This window comes from Manis pentadactyla, chromosome 4 (assembly GCF_030020395.1).
Source record: "Manis pentadactyla isolate mManPen7 chromosome 4, mManPen7.hap1, whole genome shotgun sequence".
In the NCBI taxonomy this organism is placed as follows: domain Eukaryota; kingdom Metazoa; phylum Chordata; class Mammalia; order Pholidota; family Manidae; genus Manis; species Manis pentadactyla.
Window position 1 is genome coordinate 113,011,896 of NC_080022.1, and position 23,978 is coordinate 113,035,873.

At 52.9% G+C, this 23,978-nt stretch overlaps 1 protein-coding gene across 5 annotated transcripts; it reads right to left on the reverse strand.

Moving 5' to 3' along the window:
• Positions 1 to 409: 409 nt before the first annotated feature.
• Positions 410 to 23,316, reverse strand: RORC (RAR related orphan receptor C). Of its 5 annotated transcripts, none has more exons than XM_057500749.1 (11): positions 23,026 to 23,316; positions 21,604 to 21,633; positions 10,597 to 10,682; positions 10,175 to 10,316; positions 8,467 to 8,970; positions 8,111 to 8,232; positions 7,068 to 7,200; positions 6,828 to 6,899; positions 6,500 to 6,610; positions 5,240 to 5,349; positions 410 to 2,483 (listed from the first exon to the last, which is right to left on the reverse strand). In XM_057500749.1, the coding sequence occupies exons 1-11, from the start codon at positions 23,312 to 23,314 to the stop codon at positions 2,322 to 2,324; spliced, it is 1,761 nt and encodes a 586-aa protein (XP_057356732.1). In that variant the 5' UTR covers positions 23,315 to 23,316; the 3' UTR covers positions 410 to 2,321. The 5 variants fall into 5 exon arrangements, 2 of the variants coding, with proteins under 2 accessions (XP_057356732.1, XP_057356731.1); XM_057500748.1 differs by having other exon boundaries at positions 412 to 2,483; positions 6,792 to 6,899; XR_008997128.1 differs by having other exon boundaries at positions 2,370 to 2,483; positions 7,068 to 7,262.
• Positions 23,317 to 23,978: the final 662 nt, after the last annotated feature.

A 23,978-nucleotide genomic window follows, 5' to 3' on the forward strand; every position in this document is an offset into this window, starting at 1 on the left:
GGGAGGTTGCCCTGGAGTCCTTTGCCACAGGGGCCATCAGGACATTTCAGTTTTCCTGTCAAAGTCCTGTGGGGCCTGGATCAATGGTTGGCTGGGGGAAGGGGACACAACCCCTCTAGCACTGATGGACACCCTGGTCTGGCCTTGCCTCTGAGTATGTGAAGGAGAAGGGCAGCTGCAGTTTCGGATCGGAGGTAGGGGCACTTACCGGAGAAGCTGGAGGGCAGCATCAAGTTGGGCACTGCATTTATCCGGGGCTGGGGGCCGTCCCATTGGAGCTGCACCTCAGCCGGCAGCCTGCACCTCCCCCGTTTGCCTCACTCCCTGCCTGTCTGCTTGCCTGCTGTTGCCACTGTGGCGGCTACTGCCAAGATCAAGGTAGAGAAAAGAGCCAGAAAGCATTTCTCCTTTTTTTTTTAACTCTCTCTCTTTAAAACCCGGCAAGAATGAGTCTGCAGCAACCCCGCTGCTGCAGCAAGCACCACTACAGGATGGCAAGTCGGGGGAGGAAGTTCAGAGGGAGGCTCTGGAGTCCCAGGAGGAGTTAGGAGGTAGAGGCTGCTGGGCCACCTAAAAGGGTCTCTGGGACATCTTGATTCCCCTTTGGGGTGCTCTGGGGCCAAGCACTTCCTTTAGGTTGTCTTTTGGTTCCCCAGATGTGGGGCAATTCTGTGCAACAACTCAGTCTAAGTGTCCCCTGTGGGTATCATCTGTAGGGAAAGTTCTCAGTCCAGAGCATCTGCCCTGGAGCTAAGTTGGAGACTCTGGTGGGGGTTCCTTTGGATAAGCTCCAAGCCTCATTGGGGAACTGCTCAGAGCCAGTGCTAGAATCTTTATGCTCTTGCAATGGATGGATTGCTGGATTGGCAACCTAGGTCTCTCCACACAGGAATGAGACTGGAGGGCAGCATGTAGGTAATCCTATTTAAGGCTCCCATGACCCTCAGACATATCACTTCTGGCCTTTAAAATCATTTTATAAGGAATGGCACAAGTTGGGGTTTATGTTCACCCAACTAAACCCCTCCTCCTACAGGAGCATACTCTCTCCCTACCATCTGCTGTTTATCCCTCAGAAGAGGGCTCACAGCTATTTATAAAGCCAAGAGAAGTTCTGGGGTGGGATCGCAGGTCTCTGCCCTGCTTGTTGGTCTCCTTCTCCCTGCTGGTGCCCAGCCACAGAGCAGTGGGATTACATCTGCCTCTTTTCTCCATGAAAGCAAGGCTGGAAGGCAGGGCCCAGACAGTCCTCTGAGGGTCTGTCCTTGGCCTTTTTGACTGAGCAGTGTCCAGACATTTCTGCGTCTCTCTGGGTTTCTCATGATGGGAGGCAGCTGGGGCTGGGATAGAGTTTGGACCACCCCAGGGGCACCATGGAAGTATTCTGAGGCCCCCTCAGAATTGGGACTCTTCCCTGAGGCCACTAAACTTCTCTGAGCTGTGTCCTCAAGGAAATCAGAGATTGTAAGATTAAATGTGGATCTATAGAACCACATAGTTGCAGGTTGAGTCTGTGAATATGTGTTTCCATCTGTAATGTGGACATGTATCTCTGATCAGATTTGTGCTAACCCCTAAAGTTGATTTTTAAAGTGCACATAAGAGGTTTGAGTTCTAACTCTCTTTGTCTGCCTGTGATGCTCTTGACCTTCATTGTACCCTGTCGCTATACCCAAACCCCATAAAAAATTATCCCCAGCCCTTTACCCCTACCCCATCCTTACCCTCCATAAATCCAGTTTGTTTTTAGGCCCCAGGAAGAGGACAGGGTACCCAACCACTTCCTTGCTGAGCTGGGAGGAAGGGGGAAGGCAGAAAATCTAAAGATCCTGATTCATGTTACACACAAGTCCTTCTGGGCTCCAGAGGCCAGTCTCTGAGCTTGATGCATCTACCTCAGCTGAAGCCCACAGGGAAATGCAATGAGGTATTTCAAAGGCCTATTCTTAGCTTCTGAGCCCAAAGATGAGTTCCATTCATCCAGTGTGTCCCAGATCCTCCTGTTGCCCTAAGGACAACTTGGTCCTCCTAGAGGTCCTTATATCCACCCCAGGCCTCCCAGAAGCTGGGGGTGATGGAGCATGGGAAAGGAGACAGAGCAAAGTGAAGGCAGGAGATGGGGTTCCTCCACCCCAGCCTCTGGCTCGGCCCACTGCCAGGAAAGCTATGGGCAGAAAGCCAGTCTCAGCATTTGCTCACCCCCAAAGACTAGACAGGGACCACCCTCCTGGGGGCACAGGAAAGGAAAAGGCTGAGGGTGAGAGGGGGTCCAGGGAGGTGGCCCAGCAGGCTCTAGGAAGGGGAAAGGAGTCCATCCTCAGTCACTTGGACAGCCCCTCAGGCAACTCAGTTTCAGCGCTGAAGAGTTCCTTGTAGAGTGGGGGAAAAGCATCTTGGACCACGATGGGGTGGAGATGCTGGAAGGTCTGAAGCTTCTCCACATGCTGGCTACACAGACTCTGAAGCTTCCCCTTGGGTGGCAGCTGGAAATGGGTTAACGGGGAAGGAGGGTCAGTACCTCAGCTCTCTCCCCAGAGTAAAGAAGTCCTTTCATCCTTTCTGGGCTACAGCAGACCTCCTTGCTTTCTCCCTATGCACTTGGCACTTGTGGATCAGCCAGATCCCATTGGTCGGGGGAGGAATGCGTTCAGAAAACTGGAAGCAAGTGAGAGCTGATGAAGGACAGGTGACTGTTGACTGAGTGAAACCCAAAATCACATTCCTACTACTCCTAAAATTAACCCTGTTAAAGACTCTCATGGCTTTATGCTCTTATCATAGTGAAATTCTGCAACCCCTTGTGTTATATAGTGTCACATGCGTCTTTGCCCTTGTTGATGCTGTTCCCTTCACATTGAATGCCTTTCCAGTTCTTTGCCTAGCTAATCCTTGCTCATCTTCAAGTACCACCTCCTCCAGGAATATTTCCCTAACTACCCCCACCTGGATTAAAGGCTCTTCCTTTGGGGTTCCTTCTGTGTAGCACTTAAACCCCATTTGAGGAAAAACAATTGAATTTGCCTTACCACAGTAGGTTTAGCTCCTTAAGTAGGGCCTCTCTCTCTCTATCCTCTGTACCTATCATAATGCTTGGCACATGGCAAATGCTCAGTTTGAACCAAACACTTTCTAAGCAGGTACTCAGCACTGCCAGCACTCAGCTGGAGGGGAATGAAAGAGAACCAGGGGCCCACAAGGACGCAGAGGCAGAGAGACCTCACTGAGAAAGGCTGAGCAAACTGTTTATCTTCTGCATTTCCTGTATAACCAAGTGAGGCTTGAATATACCTCTCACCAGCCACCCCTCCCCCCTTATAGCCAGTTTAGTTTCCTAGGAAAAGAGCAGGCAGCATGGGATATCTTGATATCTCTTCACTTCACCCTCTTTTCATTTCTACTGGTTTCCTTTGAGTTTGGGCCATTGCAATAGCTTCATTCGTTCAACAAATATTTGTTGAGAATCTATTCAGCTGTGCACTGTGATGTGCTGTGCTCATATATCAGTGAATAAAAATATCTACCTTTATTAAATGTATATTCTAGTGAGCGAGACAGAAAATAAGCAAATACAGAATATGTAGGAGGATTCCTTTAAAGAACAGCAAAGCAGGGTGAGGGGTAGAGGGCTTTTTGTAATGGGTAGTCAGGGAAAGCCTCTCCAGAATGAAGGGATGGAGCAAGCCATCTGGAAAACTAGAGGAAGAACCTTCCAGGCAGCTGAAACAGCAGGTGCCAAAGCCCTGAGCTACAATTATGTGTTCAAGGAGTAAGGAGCAGGGAGGCCAGTGTTGCTGGGATGGGTGACTGAGGGGGAAGAAGAAGGAGATGAGGTGAGAAGAGAAGTCGGGTCATATCATGAGGCCAGTTGACCACGACAGACTGTAGATGGGCAGGTGCAGGAGGACTGAGACCAGCACTGTGGCTGCTGTAGGACAGACAAGGGTGGAACAGGAGTCCAATTAGGAGGGCTCTCTAGTAGTCCAGTGGGAACTGACTGCTGGGGGAGGGGTGACAGTGGGGAGGTGATATATTCTGAAGGTGGATCCAACCAGATCCACTTTCCAACTGTTCTCGCAATTTCTCCTCCTTCTTTTCTATCCTACCAGATTTGGGCAGAGACTGTTACTTAAGGCATTTCTATATCCTCAGCACCTAGCACTATGCCTGGCATATGGCAAGGGCCTGTTGCTTGACTGATTACATAAATGGTCCCTTTTCACTGGTGCCAAATTAAATTGCCTAAATAATAGCTCTGATGACATCACTCCTCTAGACTTTGAGGCTGCCCATTGTTTAGAAATAAAGCCTTAACTCTTTAATATGACATTGAAGGTCCTCCTCTGATTACTACCTGACCTAATTTTCAAGCTTATCTTCTGCTACTCCCCTGCCCTGATCAATCTATCCCAGCTCCTGATCTTATACTTAAGCCAAAATGTACCATGAGTAAAATACTATGCACTATTTTCTTCCTTATTTTTGCTCATATTGTTCCCTAAGCCTGGAATTCCTCTCCCACTCCCATGAACGTCTGTTAAAATCTGACATATTTCATGGCCTAGTTTATATGTCACCTTCTCTGGGAAGCATTTATGATCTACTCCTTTTACCTCCAAGTTATCTTTAATCCCTGTTCTAAGCCTTCATAATATTTCCCCAATATCTCTTGCTAGAGTAATATATAAGGGTACAGGGATATGGGGGAAAGAGCACTGGGATTAAATGTTGCATTTATCACTTACCAATCATGTAAACTTGGGCAAGTCGCTTTAGTCTCCTTATCACTACAGGGAGATTTGATACCTGTCCTACTAAGTTGTCCTGAGGGTGAGAGAGCACTTCTGTGAGAGCATTTTGTTAATCACATCATTATTATATCATATACCGAATTCTACTCTACACTAGAATTACTGGTGTGAATCTCTTCTTCATACCAGATGAAAATCTTGGTGGAGGCATTTCTCTGTCTTTCCATTCCACAGTGCCTTGTACAAGTGCTGGGGAAGTGTTGGCTTTATGAAACTGAATTATTCCCTAGAGATCCCTCCCATTTCCAGGCTCTTTTACTTTCTGTTGTTACACACACAGAAGTAACTGTTCACTGCCTTAGTTCCCATGCTGTTGCAAGTCCTCTAACACAATTTGCACTGACACACGCCCTCTGCAGGACCCTCACAAGCCCTGATGTCACAGAGCTGGCGCTGGGCCTGACCTCTTCCAAGTCAGACACTGCTCCTACCTTTGCCAGGATGCCTTGGCGCTGAGTCTTGTGGAGATGATGATGGAAGGCCAGCTCCAGGTTGTACTGCAGCTGTTCTACTTTCCTTTTCTCCTGGAGCCCTGGTCGGTCTGAAGGAGGGGACCGGACCACAGCAAGAACAAGAAAGAACATAGATGTTAACTTCCACCAAAAGGTGTACCATTTTGGACATCTATGCTGGATAGAGGTTTTCTTAGTTGAAGTGTGTGTGTGTGTGTGTGTGTGTGTGCACGTGCGTGTGCATGTTTGTTTGATAATGATAAGCTCTGGGACCTTGGGCTTGGGTTGTTGTGTAAAAGGGAAACTGGGGAGAGATGAAAGTGGTAAATACTTCCAGTCTCCCAACTCTAAGCTGACTTCCTTGTATGCACCCTGATATTTCACATAGTCCATGCAGTACTAGGCACTAGGATTCTGCTGTGGGGAAAAAAAGAAACTGGAAGAAAGCTCCCAGCCTTTGGCTAACAATGACCCCAGGTAGGAGATGGCCTTTGTGAAGCCATGGGCACTGGCATCAGGGCCTCTGCAATAGTCTGTAGCTAATTTTAACAGACAAACCACCACCTTTTGCCCTGGCTTCATAAAATAGCCAGACACCATCTTTAAGGTCTTTTTCTAGTTCAGGGGATGTATTTAGGTCTCTACTCATCGGCAAAGCCTGAAGACTGATAACCTTGATCTGCAAACTCAGGTTTAGCAGCTCATCCCACTTTCCCAGTTTCTCCAAATACCTTGCATTCAGCAGGCTCAGCCCAGCCTACTCCATTCTAGCAGGGTGGGTATCCAGAGTCCTGCCATGATGGCACATGGTTTTAAAGTTAATTCACATAGACTGGTTTCTCTCAAGCTTGTTGGCACATTACAGTCACTGGTGGGAGGCTGTTAAAAATCCTGGTGCTCCAGCTGCACCCCAGATCAACAAGTTCAGAGTCTCCGGGACTGGTGCCCAGGTACCAATCACGTTTAGAGCTCCCAGGTGATTCCAGTGCGCGAGCACAGTGGAATCACTGACACGGACTCACAAGCACTAACTTCTCTCGGGGAAGTGTCTCACTTCCTCCCACGCTCGCGTCTTCCTACTTCTTTGACTCCATCTACACTGCTCTTGTCCTTCTCTCAGCTCCTCTGAATCTTAATTTTAAGTCATCTTATTTTATGGCAACACTGGGTTCAGGCTCTTCAGTATCTGTTGCGCACCCACCACCTGCATGCCCTTTACCCAAGCCCAGTGACACTCACTGGCATTAATAAGGACAAGGGCTGTGTAGAGGGCGATCTCATCCTCGGAAAAGTGCAAGGCACTCAGGGAACGGGAGAAGTCAAAGATGGAGCTGATGAGCTCGCTGCAGCCTGGCGGAGTGGAGATGAAAGAGTGAGTGAGGTGGGTGAGGCCACAGGGTGCAAGGACACCCACCCACTTGGTGTTTGGAGCAGAGGTGGCAGTATGCCCTGAGAAGAGGGTACGCTGAGTCTTGAGGCTTTAGAAGGATCTGCCAGAGGACTCCACTCTCTCATTTCCCCTGCCCCTCACCCAAGGCGCGGAACAGCTCCATGCCACCGTATTTGCCTTCAAAAAAGACTGTGTGGTTGTCAGCATTGTAGGCCCGGCACATCCTGACCAGCACCACTTCCATCGCTCCTGGGGAGTGAGGAGAAAAGGTGCAGACACAGCATTAGGCAAAGCCAGGAATCCATCTCTGTTCCCCTCAGTGTCCTGGTTTCTTCAAGCCACCTCCCACCATTCAGCCCTGCCCCGTTCTGTGCCCTGTCTCCCCTCCCCCCAGGCCTGCCCACTGTCCCTGGGCACCTGCTTTGAGTAGCACGATCTGATCATTCTGGCAGAGCTCCATAAAGCCTGAGAGCCTCTTTGCGAACTCCACCACGTACTGAATGGCCTCTGTGAGGTGGTGGGCACAGCGTTCCCACATCTCCCACATGGACTGCAAGGAAGGAGGAGGGGCCCGCTGGAGCTGTTGGTTGACCCCGTGAGCATCCCAAGGCCCTGGAAGCCCAGATTGATAAACTTGCCGGGGTCAATTAAAAAAATACCGGTGCTTTTTGCATATTCTTAGCACAAATGCACACTCAGAGTCAATTCCTGTCATTTGGTGGCACTTATGGAGCATCCATCGGCCACTGGCACTGAGTTAGCTGCTGGGGTAGAATAGAAAACTGTCTAAGATGCAGTTTTGCCTTCGAAGAATTTGCATCTTGTTGCGGCCAAAAGGACATACTGACCCTCCCCAAGAGGACATGCCCAAAGTTCTCCATATCGTAGGGAAGCATAAGTTCAGTGCCAAATACGTGTTTTTAGGTCGAATGGTGTTGTCAGAGTGTGACAGAGGAGAGACCCTCAGCTCTGGACCGTACGGACCTGCGTTTGCCTTTGGCCCCACTACTTTGTCACCTGGAGTAAGCCCATTAACCTCTCTGAGCTCAAGTTTCTTAGTCCATTAAAAATAGAAATAAATGCTAGCCTCATAGGTTGGCTGAGGATAAGTTATATAAAGCTTTTAGTACAGTGCCTGGCAGAGAAGGTGATCACCATTTAACAAATGGTGATCAGGATTCTGATCATTGTTATCACTGACAGAGGAGGAGGACAGCATACTGAGGTCTGGGGGTGGGGGATGTAAGGTGAAGGCTGGGTATATTGTTAACAGGCAGGAGCTAAGGGGAAACTCTCATTCATTTCCTAGGGTGTAGAACCCCCCATACTTAAAAGTGGGCACACACTTGTGTATCTTGATGATACCCTGCCTTGCCCCAGTCACTTGCATGTGCAAGTAGCCAGCTCTGGATTCCCGCAGTGGTGGTGGAATGTACCCCCACCCAGTCTCCTGGCCTCACCTTCCTCTGGTAGCCAGCCACCTCCTCCCGGGAGAAGACGTTGGTGCGCTGACACAAAAGGTCCTGCAGCCGCAGCTGACATGTCTCTCGGTAGGACTTGCAAACGTTCTGCACCAGGTGCTCTAGGGTCAGAGGACGAAGGCACTGGCTTGCTTTCACCCAGCTCCTACCCTGCCCATCCAAATGGCACTCCTCCGTCTGGCCTACCCCTGCTCTGCTTCCCTGCTCAAACCCTTGTCCAGGACCCCTCAACTCTCTTGGGCTCATGTCTGGTTCACATGGCATGCTGACCAGGGCCCCTCTCTTGGAAGCCCCTCCTTCAACCTTCCCCCCACTCCACCTCCCCAGCTGCTCACCTGTCTCTGTCAGGGAGGCATAAGGTGCCCCTGGGGTGCTGTGGAAACTGGGGCTACAGTAGCTGTCTGGTCCCTGTCCTGGTTCCCCAAGCCCAGGATGCCTGGGGCCCTCAAAATGAAGTCCACATCTGACAGGCACCAGCTGGCTGCCTGTGCTATGGAAGCTCTCTGTGCCCTCAGCCTTGCCCCGCTCAGGGCTGTATTCGAGGTGGTATGAGGCCCTGTTGAGCTTGGCCTTGGCCAAGCTGTTGCAGAAGGAGGGCCCGGAGCCTGGGGCTCTCAGGAGACCAGGAGGACAGGCAGAGGCCTCAGGTAGGTCAGGTGAGGAGCCCAGGGGCAGCTGCCCGTCGGGTAGCCCCAAGGGGCAAGTGAGGGCGTCAGCTCCTTGGCCCCCGGCACGTAGGGTCTTGGCCACTTGCTCCTGCCGCTGCTGCTGCAGCTGTTTCTGCACTTCAGCATGCAGGCTGTCCCTTTGCTTCTTGGACATTCGGCCAAACTTGACAGCTGCAAGAGATTCAGGGATCAGCAAGTGTTTGGGCGGGAGGACCGGGTACAGGGCAGAGTCAAGAGGCATTTTGATCATCACAGAATCAGCTTGCTGTTCGCTGCATAGCTGACTCCTGGCAGGGCTTCTCCTTTAGAGGAACCTCCCTTCAGGGGACTTTTGTTCCAGACCCCTCCCTCCTCTCTAGTTTGCTTCAAGCCTCTGTCCAGCCCAGACATTTTGGACGTCTGAGCAAACGCTCCTAGCCTGAAACCAGCTTCTAAAAGTGGCAGAATTCAAGCAACGAGTCTGGACTGAGGATTCTGGTCTCCTGATATTGGGTTTTGGGGGTAGCCGAGTAGGGGGCCTCCATCTGTATTGGGGTCACGTTGCCTGTCTAGGAGGGTTGGAGGAAGAGGAGAGCTGAGAACACAGGTCTCCCTGTGGTCAGGCCTGCAGGCTCCCTGGTGACCTAGATATTCACCACAGCCCAACCCAGGCTCCGCGGCTTGTTTCTGAACATCCTCTTCTGCCCTCTCTTTCCTGCCTTTTCACTCCCCACTACCCCTCCCAGGTGTGGGGGCACAGCCCCTCGCCCCGCCTGCCCCTTTGCACCCCTCTGTGTTTCCTTTCACTTTGTTATTTTGGGCGCTAAAAAGTGCTGACAGGCTCCTTTTGGCTCCCCATCACCTCGTGCTTCCCCAGCCCTGCTGGGGGCTCCTCCTGTGGTTGGGGGTGGGTGGGGGAGAGGAAGGTGGAGAAAGTCCCAGGAGCAGCAGACCTGCCCTCCCCCACCCTCATGCCTCCTGCATCTCATTCCCAGCCCATGGTCCTGTGTCCTAGGATGGGCCTGGGGACCTGGAAGGGAGATGGGGCTAGAACTACAGAGACAGGGCAGAATGTGGAACGTGGCTGGTATCTGGGCGCCAGAGGAAAGTAGAATGGGGAGAATCCATTCTGAAGAAGAACAGAATGAGGCATCTGGAACCTTGGGGAAAAAAGGGCTGTTCTAGCAGAGACTGAAGCTGGGCACCGTGAAGGCCTTTGATGAGGGTGGCCTGCCTGGGTGGTGAGTGGAGGAGACTAGGGCCCGTCCGAGGGACGAATGGAGAGCAGACCTTCAGAAGGGCGTTTTTACAGATTAGCCCCTGTGCAGCGCAGCAGGCCCGGCTGCCCCTCCACAGACTCCAGGGAAACCCCAGGGGACTGCCTGCTTGGCCTCACCATCTCGAGACATGCCCAGTGCTAGGCACTTCTGCAGACGGCAGTGCTGGCAGCGGTTTCGGCTAGTGCGATCGATGGGGCAGTTCTGCTGGCGGGTGCAGGAGTAGGCCGCATTACACTGCTGGCTCCGGCGGAAGAAGCCCTGGGGGAAGCATGAGGAGACTGATCCTGGCTAGGCTCAGCTCAGCCCTGAGCCCCAGGTTTCCACGCCCTAAGACCAGGTGGTTTTCTCTGCTCCATTTCTAGCGTGATTGCAGGGCATCCCCAGCTCAAGGTAAGTCTCTCCTGTGAATAGGGCCTTTCAGGTAGGGCTCCCCCCAGGCAGTACCCTGTGGCCTCAGGAGACCAAACCTGGAGTCAGGACAAAGACTACTGAGCCTTTTCCTCATCTCTAAAGAGACTGTGTGTATGTGTGCACTCACCTTACACCCCTCACACGTGATAACCCCATAGTGGATCCCAGACGACTTGTCCCCGCAGATTTTGCAAGGGATCACTTCAATTTGTGCTGGAAGAGAGAAAGAGTAGGAGATCAGCCCAGGAGACTTTTTCCAAATCCTCCCCTGTGTCCCTGGGCTATAGATACAGGGACACAATGCTTCTCCACCCTGCTCCAGCTTGCTGTTTCCTTCTTGCAAAATGGAAGAAGTGAAGTGCCAAATGCTGCTCAGCAAAGGGTCTGTGGAGGCTGTTTTTTGTTTGGTGGGGCAGCCAGGAGTTGTATCTGCTCTATAGGGTCACAGAAAGCAGCTGCAGAGAGGCCACCTGCTCAGTCTTTCAAGTTGAAAAGCTCCAGTTGCTTTCCTCCTGCCTGGGGACCTAGGAGTCCTCACTGCTTTGCAGCACCTGTTTCCCGCCCAGGGGGCTTCCTCTGTACTGCCCTCCCCCAGTAGGGCTCAGTTCCTATGGGCAGAGCATGGGGCCTGGTGGGAAGATGTGGTGCACCATGTGAGAGGCACCTGGGGGCCACGTAAAGAGCCACCCATCCTCAGCCAGGCAGTGAAAGCTCAGGGAAGGGCTGTGCAGACCAGGGGCCGAGGCATGAAGGTCCACTGACTAGGGCCCCAAAGAGGAGGGAGAAGCTGAGATGAAGCCCAGGAGAGTGCATCTGGAGGATGCCCAAGAGCTAGGGAGAGACAGAGCTCCAGGTCCCTGGTCCCAGAGCAGAGAGAGGGTGGCTCTGTGTTTACCAGCATGCAAGAGTATGTGTGCTTATGTGTTTATGGGGATCTGGGCCGCCAAATATATAGGCACAGATTATGAATGTTAACACTGCCTGGACTACAGACCATTTCGTTCAACCTCTTTCCTTTCCTTTACAGACGAAGGAATAGGCTGGATGAAGTAAGGTGGTTGGCCCAGGTTCATACAGCTAGTTTGCCCCAGAGCTGGGTCTACATCCCAGTTCCCACGACCTGTTCCGTGTATATAGCTTTTGGGGTACACATATCAGTAGGCATCTTTGAAGGTGTGTGTGTACACATGAAAGGTACACTTGGTGTGTGAGCCAGTGGGCATGTCCGTTTGAGCCAGCATTCACAAGTGGCTGTTTGAACGTTAGTGTCTGTTCATTGGGTGAGAAGACCCTCACCCCCTCTATTGAGCTCCCTATAACCTGCGCCTGCCCCTCTCCCTTCACTGTGGTTTGTTCTGGCTTCAGGTTCATCTCCTCTACTTTGCCTTGTCCCTGTCAATGCCCGTAGCTCTCCACTGAGTTTCGGGGACCAGCAGTTGGCTTTCCCCCAGCTCATCTTTGAAGGGGAACTGGGCAGAATTGAGATCCCTGCTCTGTCATGTATTTTCCTCACTTCTGAGGGCATGTGGGTCTCTCCTCTGCCATCACTGACTTGCTGCCTGCCCTCTGAGCAAGCCAGAAAATGTAACATAAGGTGGGAAAGATGACCATGGTTCATCTACTGCTCCCTGAAATGTTGTTCCCGTCATCCTTAAACCGTCATCTCCTTAGGCCAGCCTTGAGTTGAGTCAGGAGCAAGCAGCTGTCTCTTCATGGGGACAGGGCCACCACAGGTGTCTGAAGTCCTTCCATTAAAATCCAATTCTCTCTCCTGCCCCAACCTGCCCAACACCCACACAATAAGCTGTCATCCAGGACAGACGGAAAGTGAGCTTTTCTGATTCGTTTCAGTAAATTAAGAGCAGATTGGAATGGGGAAAAGGGAAGAAGAGGGGATCGGGCATCTGGAAAAGGGGCAGAAAATGTGGGGCCCCTGCATATCAAGTCATATAGATTCCCTAGGCCTCAATTTCCTTGTCAGTAAAATCAGGATAAAAAGAACAATTGTCTGTCTTTGGGGTGACTGTAGGTACCACAGAAGTTAAATTACATCTCCTGTGGAAGGTACTGTGCACAAGATGAAGCTTCATGTACGCTGGATACTACTGAGCAGAGCCAAGAGCCAGAGGTGCAGCGGGCTTTGGAGGCCGGGCACAAGCCCTTGTGTCCCATGCAGTCTGCTCCCGCCTCAACACCTTCCTCACCAACACTGTAGTATCTCTTTCCTCGGTAGCCCTCAGTCCAGAAAGGGGATAAACCAACGTGGGTCACCCAGAAAGGTAAGTGGGAGGAGATCAGGCCAAGCCACAGTGGGAACTCGGACTCCAGCCCAGCCGCCAACCACAGGCCTCCCTGCTTCTTCCCTTCTCCAAGAGCCACATCCGTGTGCGTGTGTGCGCCAACCACATGAGTAACCCAGACAGACCTCCCTGCCTCACGTCCGACCCATGGCTAGTCCCAGGGCTGGGGGCCTCACAGAGGTGTCGCTGAGCCCTTGCTCTTCTCATGGGATGGCATGGCCGGCCATGGACTCCCTTCACAAATACCCATGTTTGGCAGATGCCAGGGTTTAGAACTCAGCCACCAGGCTGGCCACCCCCCTGTGCCTCCCAACCAAAGTCCAAGACAGAGGTGTGCAGTAAGACAGGCACAGAGAGTCAAGGGTTCTGAGCTAGAGGTTCTCAGACCCTCTACCCTCAGAGCTAGAGAGAGACAGCAAGAAATTCAGGACTGGGACACAACAGAGACTTAGACCCAGAGTTGGGAGAGAGCTGCAGAAACACAGAAAATCCCCTACTCATGTCCTGGCACCATGCCAGACCCCTGGCTCCGTCAGCATTGTCAGGCCTGTTTACCCTACTCCTCCCTCCTTCCCCTGCGAACTGTGCCCAAGTGAATACCATCTACCAGAAACCTCCAAGAGAAAATACTGATGCACTGCATGTGAGTGTGACTTGTGGAGGAGGGGAGGGGAGGGCAGGGGAAGGGGACTGGTAGAGGTGGTAATGGGATCAGCAGGAGCTGCAGAATACCTCGAAACCTGTCCCCTGAGCCAGTCCTTGAAGCAGCAGGCGATGGGAACCCAGATTGGGGAGGGGGAGCTGAGTAATCACAGGATTACTCAAACTGTTGCCTGGGAGCCTGGCCTGCCAGGAACTTAACATCTAAGGGCCTGCTGGTGCCAGGAACTAGAACCAAGCAAAGGTCAGGACCTCTAGGCCAGGCCCTGCAGGCCGGCTCCCACAGCCGCCCTGATGGGCCTGCAACCATGTCACATCTGCTGCTTCAGGGAAATTCTGTGTCTCACCCCTCTTCTTTCACAGTAGCCATAGTCACCTCAAGGAAACCCACTCATTCCAAGGAGAAATGCCCACATGCACACCATATCTCCTGAAAGCATCCAGTGGCTGGAAGGCTCTAGTCCATTGCTCTCAAACGAGATCACCTAGGGATCTTGGAAAATGCCGGTCCCTCCTCAGAAGGTGTGAGGGGCACATGTTTTGGATTGGAACAAGCTCCTGGTTGGTGCCCAAGTTTGCTGGTCCTCAGCCTACACTTTGGTGTAGCAATAATTGAACCCCTCTTCTTGTTCCTGTGCCAGGCTGCTCCTCCTGGGGGATGAGAATGGGGTTGGTAGTCTCCTTCCCAGCTCATTCTTGAATTTTCCCTGCCATAAGTGTGACCTCTAAAACTTAATTCTCATATAGTGTTAGGAAAGGAAAATGAATCTCTCCTGGATTGCTTCCTAGATCGAAGTATCACCAGAGAGCTTCCTATGAGCACCTTCTTTGTAGGGAAACATGGTGGAGACAAAGCAGTCTGTCCTCCCCCACCACCTCCTCTAATCTCACCCCTCTCCCAGCTGCAAGATTCATTGATAGGTTCTTTGAACGCATCCGCAGCTTGGCCCTGTGCCACCCTTAGGAAGCCAGCCCCGGGCCCTGCCCAGGTGCCCTAACCACAGAAGAAGTGGCAGAACACAGGAGGGGATATCTTCCCTCAAGTTCAGAGCCACCCCAGCCCTGGGGGAGGATGCGTGAAGGCAGAGGAGCCCTTCATCCTGGGGTGCCCCATCCCCCTGGGGCACCATCAGTCCAGGGCTGGGCTTTCCCTCTCTTGTCTTTCTCCTTTTCCCTCTCGTGGACATGGATCAGGGGGAATAATAATGGGAGACATAAGCATTGGCTGGATTCTTACCCTGTGTCAGACTTTAAATACATTTTTTCATTTAATGATCACAACAACCCTGCAAAGTAGGTACTACTTGTATTGTTCTCATTTTACACATGAGAAAACTGAGTCCAGGAGAGTGCAAGTGGCTTGACTAACATCACACAGCCAGAAGTCGCAGGTCTGGCATTTGAACTTAGGTCTCTGTAACTCAAGAGCCAGTATCCTGAACCATTTAGTTGTATACCCTGTAAAGAAGAGAGGCCCAAATGCAACAAGGAGAATGGGAAAGCGGGCAGAGTTACTGACTGCAGGGAAAAGTATGAAGTGGGGGAAGGAGGGGGTGGAACAGAATTCAGAGAGGATGCCCACGGAACTAAAGCCAGGATTTGTATCTAGAATAAAGATTGAGAGAGACATTATTCCCTCTTGTCCCAGCTCTTCCACCATGGTGCCAGCCTCCTCTTGCCTTTACTCATTTCTCAGGAACAGGCTTCTAAAGCCAAGGTAGAACAGCTCACCCATCTCAACAGAGCTCCTGACTTGGGGCTCCTCTGGAAGGTCTCGGCTCCTTTGGAGCATAGACTGGCTTTCCTACATCTTGGTAGGCCTCTCTGCGGAAGTGAATGAGTGAATGGGAAAGAGGAATGCATCTTTTTTTCTTAGCTTAGCCCCCTTCTCCCCACAGCCAAAACTCTCAGTCCCTCTCCCCACGGAGACCACAGCTCCAGCCAGGGGTCCCTGGGAGCGCCAGCCTGTCACCAGCCTCCCTCCTTTCTCAGCTTTCAGTTCCCGCAGCTTCTGGGAAGCTGGAAACCACCGTGGTGGGTGCCACCACAGGGGAGCAGGAGGGCAATGCTGGGTGGTGGTCAGGAGAGAAGCAACTCTCTACCTGGTAAGCTCTCCTTCCAGCTCATGGCAAGAATTTTCTGCTGATACATCCAGATCCCAGGGCTGAGAAAGTAGTGAAGCTAAAACTCAGGTGGGCGAGGAAGAGTCTGGGGTTTTGAAAAGCCACGAAAGCCAGCCAGCCACCTGAAACCCCCTCCTGGTGCCCCCGCCACCCCCACAGTCTGGGACAGGAGAAAGGAGGGGAAACAAAGAATTGAGTGAAAACAACCGGTGATTGGGGGAAGGGGATGAATCACTGGGAGGAAGCTCTGGGGAGTGGGACCCTGGATGTCACAGCTAGTGGCCTTCCCTGCCTCCAGGGTTGTGTATCCTTTCCAGAACACCTCTGCTACTCCAGGGGCCAGCGGACCCAAAAAGACCCTGGCTCTGGTCCTGAGGCTCTGCCCTGTTACTGTCCCTCCCCCAAAGTAGACACCTCCGTTCTTTTGAGCCCAGAGTCCCAGGGAAGGGGCAGTCGCTGCAGTGGGAGGAGGGAGATTAGACCTCAGAAACGACTAGCTACAGAGGACAGGAGACCTCAGGGCTTGCCTCCTTGCTGAGCTCTTAGCACCAGCAAGTCCCTGCTGCCTGTCTGAGTCGGTACAGAGGCAGAGGAGGAGGACCCATGCTCCACTGCAATGGGTCGGGCTGGGGCGCTCCGACTTCCAGTGCCTTGGGCTGGCTGGGCGTGTTTGTGATTCCTGTTAGGAAGGGGAAGAGAGGAAAAGGTGAAGGTGCAGGAGTGAAGCAAGGAAGGAGGGACCCTTTGTAAAGTCCCCAGATGGTCCTGCACTCTCAGAGTGAGATCTGTGGCACCCTGGGGACTGAGACTCCTTTCTGGCCCACTGCCCTCATCATCATGACCAGAATGGAGACAGATCAGGGCCCAGCAAAGACAAGCATGTGGCCTCGTACCCCTCATCCTCCCACCTCCCCATCCAGGCCCAATGCCTGGCCTCAGGACTGTTGGCCCCACACTGGCCATGCCCTCACAGTGAGATAACTGGGCCACCCTCCCTCTGGCTGGCTGGGGAGTCTTTCTGGGTAATGGACATTTCCTCTCTACTTAGTAGCAGGTCACTATGGTAGGGAGCCTGTACTGTCCTTTCAGGATCTCCAGAAAACCCATGCCACCCACTTTCTACCTTGCAAGACCCTATCAATGCTCAGTGCCTCCCCTCTATGCCAGTCTTCTCTCACCTCCCTGGGTCTGTGTGCCCACCCATCTTCTGGACTCCGGTTCTGTCTGAGGCTTCCTGCCTCAATGTTTTGGCTCTCCTGGTGTTTCTCCGTTTATAACTCCATCTAGACATTCTCTCCCCATGTGTTTCATTAATTTTCTGTCCTTTGGGTTTGGCCTCTGCATCTTTCTATTTCTTGGTCTGTTTCTGCTCCTTGTGCATGTGGCCCTTGGTCTTTGGGTGTGCCATGGTCCCAAGACCCCAGTGCCATGTGTTGCGCCAGCTATGGTCAAAGGGCATGGTGCTGGCTGGCACCTCACTAGGGTGTGTGGTGGTGGTGGGCGGGGGGAGTTAGACAACCTGGGGCTGTGAGAGGCCCAGAACTATCAAGTGAGAAGGACTAGTGGCACTTACCCCCAGACTAGAATTAGATGACACCTCTCCTACCTGGCAGCCTGGATGGAGCTGTGGGGAGATACCATGCAGAACCAACCAAGTTTCTCCCTCATCTAGTCTGGGAACTCCTACCCTCCTTCCAGGTTCTGTGGCATACCCAGTTATTGTTTCCTGGGGTGAATTTGCTGATTTGGGACCATTTCTGGAAAGTCTGGTCTGCTAACCATTGCTGCTAGTGGGAAGAAAGTAGATGAGACTCTGAAACTCCAAGGCGCCCTTCTGCCTGTGAAAGTGTTTGGCTCTTCTCCTGACACCCCCTCATCCATTCCTGCTCATACACTTGCACCAGAGCCTCTGTCCCAAGCATGGACGTGGAGCTCTTTTCTTTCCTTGGACTCTCTACATCCACACTCTGGGAAAGCTGAGTTTACTTCACTGCCCTTGGCTGTGCCCAACTTGGAGACCAGGGCTCTCTCCTTGGTTCAGGGCCCTTAGACCTGGGAGCCTCTCTGAAGCTGGTTTTGTTTGTAAATTCACCTTCAGCTCTCTTGTTTTATTGAGGATTCCAGGGTCCAGTGACTTGCTAACACAGCTAGTCTGTGACAGAGTTGATGCCAGAACCTGGTCTTAGACTATCAGGCCATGGGTCTTTCCAGGACCCAATATGGCCTCCCTTCTGTGGCTCTGGGAAGAACAGGCTGGGGCTGCCTCAGGCCTCAGGGTCATGGCGCTTGCCTTTTCCTCCTTTGCGCTGTGCATTGAGAGGGTCTCTGGCTTCCTTATGGGAACCTGGGGACCATTGGATTTGGCACCCTTTGCTCTGCTAGAAGGCACAGAAACCCTAAACATCTGCCCACCAGCTGTTGGTCCATGGCTTCAAGCCAGGCAGGGGGTGAATCTGAAGGCTTTCTACTCCCATCTCCACTACCAGATCCCCCTCATCAAATGGGTCACTGAAACTGGACATACGCACACACACACAGACACACATAGGCAGCAGGCTAGCTGGATTCCACTCGGTCCTCATGTACCTGGATTGGGCAGAAAGCACGGTGTGGCTCCAAGGCCTGGGTGCTGGGGCGCTGACTCCTCTATCCACCAACCGCACTCAACTCCTACTGCTGTGCTTCAGGGCACAACAATCCTCTGGCCTCCTTTTTCACCCCACTCTCAGGCAGGTTGGAGGCAAGGAGGGAAGCACTGCAGTGGGACTGGGAGAGTGAGCTTCGGCTGCCTGTGGATTAGCAGCCTCTATCTACTACAGCCATGTGATCTGCGCTGAAGCACTTGACCTGTCTGCGTCTCAGTCTCTTTTTGTAAAAGGAGGGGGCAGGTTACCTCAGATACTCTTGGAGACTGTTTCCGGAATTCATGACGGAGGATTCCCTCAACAGTCCCCTTAGTACCACTGTTCTACGAGTGTTGCCTGGGGAGCAAGACTCCTCAGCTACTCCATCCATCTACTAAGAGCCCATCTCTTTGACCAGGACACACCCTGCCAGGGAAAGCACTCAGCCTCACTCACATTGCCCCCAAGACACCCCTCCTTTCCAGACGACCTGGGGGTGACAACTGGATCCAGGCTTCCCCACTCCCAGGTGTCCCCATTCACTTACTTCTCATGACTGAGCTGTGGGCTTTGCCGCTCCCTGTCCTTCTCAGCAGGGGGTGGTCCAGGGATGGGGTGCAGCTGGTAGCCGGGTTGGGGGCAAGGCCTTCTTAGCAGAGCCTTAGCCTGCAGCTCTGCACCTAGTTCTCCCCCAGGGCTTCTGGGCAAGGGGGTTTAAGCTCCACACCACACAGGTGGCCAAGTGACAACCCCCCACTCCCCACACCACCGCCCCTGGGGCGCAGCGGGTAGGATGACAGGCGCCCCATGTGGCCAATCTGAACCTGGGGCAGGGTGTGAGGGGCGGGGCAGTCAGTTGCAGGGGGCGTTGGAAAATTCCAAAACCACATGCGACAAGCCACACGTGGTAAACGCTGTTTCCACCCGCCAGGGTAGTTCTGGCTGGGGAGCTGGAATGGAGCTCACATGAGCCAGAGGCCAGGTTCCTACTCCTCCTCCCCCTGAGGATCCCAGAGCCTGACCCTCTTTGCCAGGTGACTCCAAGGACAGGGATGTTTCTAGAGGTAAGTCACAGGATGTCTGCCCAGGGAGGTGGCATCTGCCACCTGACACCCTGTATACTGCCAACAGTCGTGCCTAGTGAAGTGCAGTCTGGGAGACTGCCCCATCAACCCACCATGCTCATGCTCTCCCTTAGAGACACAGTGAAGGCCCTGGGCTAGGGAATAAATGGTAATCATTAATAATCATCAGACAGATGCCCATTATCTGCAGGAGGGGCTAGTCTGTCAGAAATTTCCTCAGGAGCAAAAATGCCGATATTGGAATGCAGATAATAGTGATAATGGTGATGGTGATGATGATGGGTTTACTATGTACCATAAATGGTTCTTCATGTTGTATGTGGATTATCGAATCCTCACAAAATATTTTATAGGTAGGTACCATTATTCCCATTTCAAAGATGAGGAAAGTTAGACAGAGAGGTTAAGTAACTTGCCCAAAGTCACACAGCTAGTAAGAGGTAGTGTCAGGATTCAAACTTGGGCAGTTTGGCCCCAGATTCCACTTGAGGAATGGAAGGATTTCTGTGGTTTAAGTCTTCCCTTGAAGGTGGTTCAGCCTGCCTGAGAGGTCTCCTGGCATGTGAATCTCTATAGAGTTTCTTGGTCTGGGGGTCCTTCTGAAGGACTAGTACATTTTAGAGACCCTTTTAGCCTCATATCTCCTCTATAGGATACCTTAGTCTGTGGGTTCCCTCTTCAGGGCCCTCAGTAATCGGTCCCCTTTTGGTCTGGGGGAGTCCTTTCTGGGTTCCTCCCTCCTTGGGTTGTCTCAATTTGGGGCCCATTTTTCCAAGCCTGTCAGCCTGGAGGAGGCATTAATCTCTTTTAGCTTCTCTAGGCCAAATCTCTTAAGAGGCCTTTGATCTTGCTGAGGCTCCAGCAGCTTCTCAGCCTGGTGCAGGCTTTTGCCTGCTGGCCTTCCTCGGGCTCTCTGGAGCTGGACAGAGGATTCGGGGAAGGGATGGCAGCCTGCTTTCTAAAGGGGACATTCTTGGTGGGTGTGAGTATGGCTGCACAGGACCAGTGGGTTGGGAAGGGGAAAAGGCGTGGTCTTGGCCAAGGTTTCTGTGCTAAGGGGTTAAGGGTTGGAATGGAGTTTAGCCTCTTCCAGTTCCAGCTGCTCCAAAAGTCCCCCTTTTCTCCCCACCCACACATGGTCCCTGGCTCCCCCTCCCCCAGCTCACTCGCGTCACTCCTTGACCCGTTTTCCTCCCAGGGCCCTGCTCAGCATTTCCGTGGGGCCCTGTGGCTAGGGGCAGGTGAGGACCGATCAGGATTGTGCTGAGCAAAGCAACCCCCTACCCAGGAGGATGTAGCATCCTAGATGCCCCCCCAGTCCCTGTCTGTCCAGCTCAGGGAGGAGGAGGAGGCTATTGCACCCTGAGATTTATCTGTTTGGAACAGGGGGCCTCTAGGCAATTTTGGCAGCAGGAAGGGCGGTGGTGAACAATCAAAAGGAGCAGGTAGGCCGTCCAAGGGAGGGCCATGGAGAAATGCATGTGGCTGCTCCTGCCCCAGAGTGATCCTCATCAGTTCAGAGACCCATGCTTATGGAGGCCTTCTCCATAGTGTCCTCAGGTTAAAGGCATGCATGGCCCAGTGAGACATAAGCCTTGAGACTGAGGTGGAGTGGGTGCATTTTCTGGGGGAGTAGCCTCTCCTACAAATATGATGTGCTGAGAGGTCCCTAGAGATGTTTGCTTGCTAGAATCCACTGGGAAGTCCTTCTTGAACTCTAGACCACTGCTCACATGCTGTAGTCTCAGTCTTTCAGAGACCCAGGACTTAGAATGTCCCTGTTCACTGTGTTTCCTACAGAGATGAAGGCTTTCCTGCTCCCTAGCCCTGCATGCCTGGCCCCAGGCTTGTTCACACCTCAGAATGTGTTAACCACAGAGATGAACGCTAAACCTGGCTTTGCTGCCACCAAGCCTGGTGCTGGCTCCCTGAGTTCCTGAGGCCACCCCCCACTCCCCGTGCTCCATCTCCCTCCCATCTCCCGCCCAGCAGCTTGCCCCACCTGCTTCCACCTCCAGTGCTTGCCTGGGATCTCTCCTCCCCTTTTCCTATGGCTCCCTTGTAATTGTTCTTTTCTTGTTTCTTTGGATGTTCCCTGTCATCCTTCAGGCTTCTTCCTTATCTGCTCCCCTTGCCTTGATCTTGAGGTGTCTTCACCCCTCCCCCTCCTGTCCTCATCTCCCCATTTTCCCTGTGTTTCTAGGCTCCACCTCTCTTTAGGTTCATCCCTCTCTGTGCAAAGTTCATGCCTTTCTTTCATGGGAACCTCCCAGGGCCCTTGCTGAAATCTTGGCCATCTCTCCACACCTAAGCACCAGTTCTTGCCCCGACCTTTTACTCACAGGTGTGAGTCTTCTTTGCAGCCAACAGCTCTGTAAAGAGAAGAGGGGGATGGGTAGGGGCCAAAAGTTGAGGACCATGGGGGACCAAGAGACCCTTTTCCCACTCAAAGGCCCCCATCGCCACCCCTTCCTTCCCAGCAGAACCTGGCATCTGGGGAGGGGGAACCACCCTCTGTGGCATCCCTCTCTTCATTCTCTGCCCTTCAGTCATGTTGGGTTCTCTTCCAGGTCCTCAAAAGCACCAGGCTCCTCACTATGTCTGGGGTTTCCTCAAGCTGTTCTTTCTGCCCAGAATGCCCTTCTCTCTGTACCCCCTCAATCTAGTCAACTTCTCATCCCTCAAATTTCTGATTATGCCTCTGCCTTGGAGAAGCTGTACAGTCCCCTCTCCCCTGCACTCACTCTTGCTTACACACTCAAGACCTTGCATTTGATTTCCTGGCACTTACCATATTCCCCAGGTGCTATAATTGTGTCATGATCTATGAAACCAGGCTTTCCTACTAGACAGTAAGCCCTGTGGAGGCAGGGACTGTGTCTGTCTTGTTCACATTGTTATTCCCAGAGCCTTCCATAGTGCCTGGCCCATTGGAGGTGCACAATGAACATTCTGCTTCCACAGGTAAATCTCTGTGGGAGTTAAATCTCTTGGTTGATTATCCGTGCCTGAAAGTGCCTGGGAATTCCAGAGGCGTGGGGGTGGGGAGTCGGGCAGTGAGGCAGTCTAGAGAGGACGGGGAGTGTGCTGCAAGCACTGCCCTGCTTGTACTCCGCAGGCCGCCAGCCTGCAGAGGGAGGATCCTTTCCTGCAGCTGCTGTAGGGCTGGTCTGGGGGGAGGGCAGGCAGTAGGGAGTACAGTGGGTTGTTGTGGGGTGGGCAAGGATTCACAGACCACCATGGGGTAACTGCTGAGGGGAAAGCCTGGAGCATCTTTGTGAAGGGGTAGGGGGTTCCTTCATATGGTTAGCATTTATTAAACACCTACCAAGGGAGCCCCTGGGAAGAGGCTTCCCCTGGCAGACCTTTGTCCATTTTCTACATCCATGCAGCAGCTCCTCATAGAACCCAGGGCCAGTCTTTTGTCCCAGAAAACCCTGCAGCCCTCCCTTCCTTATGCCCTTTATAGTTTCCTTAACCTCTGAATGTGCTCTTCTGTTTTTTCCTTCTGCTGTCCAATCCTGGACACCTCTTCCCTGCCTCTCGGCCCTGCTTCTTGCTTCCACTGTTCCTCTGCCTGCCCAGGAGATGCTCTGCACTGGCAACCTTTTGCCACTGGGCTGAGTGGGGGCAACTGGACTTGAAGGTCTGGGCTCTGCTGTGGTGGGTGGACTGCCCAGAAGGGGAGTGGCTTCATCTGGTCCCTCTCTGCTCCCCTGCTGGCCTGGCCTGGGCCCACCCAGTTTTCCTCCCTGACGCGGCACCTTCTCTCTGGCTTCCAGCCTTGCACCTCAGAGCACTGCTGGGGGAGTGGCGCTCCTTGCTTGTCCAGGCAGTGGAGTTCTTTGTCCACCAGGTGGCCCTGGAGCTCTGACGCTGTGGCACTCGCGCTTTCCCCTCAGTGCGCACAGCTGCCCAAGCATGTGGCCATGGGATCCTGCTCTGAGAGGATCTCTGAGTCAAACCATTGGTGGGGCCAGGGACTGCCCGAGTCTCTGTCCCCTGCTGCCCCTGGCCTGATGCCCCACCTTCTCTGCAGAAATGAAACCCCATTCCCCTGAACTAATGGGGAGGAAAGTGCAGTGGGCATGGGCAGCTGACAGGGCGTGGTTACTTCTTCCCCCCATTTGTTTGTCATCCTTGAAGGCAAGACAGCTTTCTCCACGGGTAAATGAACAGAAGGTGGAGTGGCCAGCCTTCCAGCCACTGCTGCCCAGGGTCCCAGCCAGCCAAGCAATCTCCCTGTCAGTAAAGCCGTGTCCCTGCCGCCTTCCAGGGGGCACTCACACCTGGGAGGCCTGTCCACGTTCTGGCCCTTCATTTCACGGAGCTCCCCGGCCCCACCCTTCTCTCCTCCCCCAGCTCCACCTGTCTCTTCCTTCACTTCTCCCTTTCTTCCTCGTTAATGAGTTTCCTGTTTCTCCCTTTTCCCGATTTCTCCTCCTCTGTGGTGTCCCAGCCTCTCTTCCCATTTCTCCTTCAGTTTCTGTCAGTATGTGTCCTGTCTCCTGGCCTGCCCTGCCTTGCCAATCCACCTCTCTCTCCTTCTCTCTTCTCTTGTCCCTCCTCCCTCCTCCCCTCTTGACCAGTCTCTTCCCAGCCTGCCTTCTCCTTTGAACCTCCTGACATTCCCTTCCACCTGCCCGTAGGGCTATAAGGCCTCTTACCCTGTGAAGCTTGGTGGCATCTCTGTGGAGTCCTGTCCATGGGGCAGCTC

Bases quoted from the DNA above. Each gene is read 5' to 3' on its own strand.
- RORC (XM_057500748.1), bottom strand. From the start codon at position 23,314: ATGGGGTTTCATTTCTGCAGAGAAGGTGGGGCATCAGGCCAGGGGCAG. The intron at 8,971-10,174 runs GTGAGGCCAAGC...AATCTCTTGCAG, and splicing joins ACTGGGCATGTCTCGAGATG to CTGTCAAGTTTGGCCGAATG. The intron at 8,233-8,466 runs GTGAGCAGCTGG...CTCTGACCCTAG, and splicing joins TGCCTCCCTGACAGAGACAG to AGCACCTGGTGCAGAACGTT.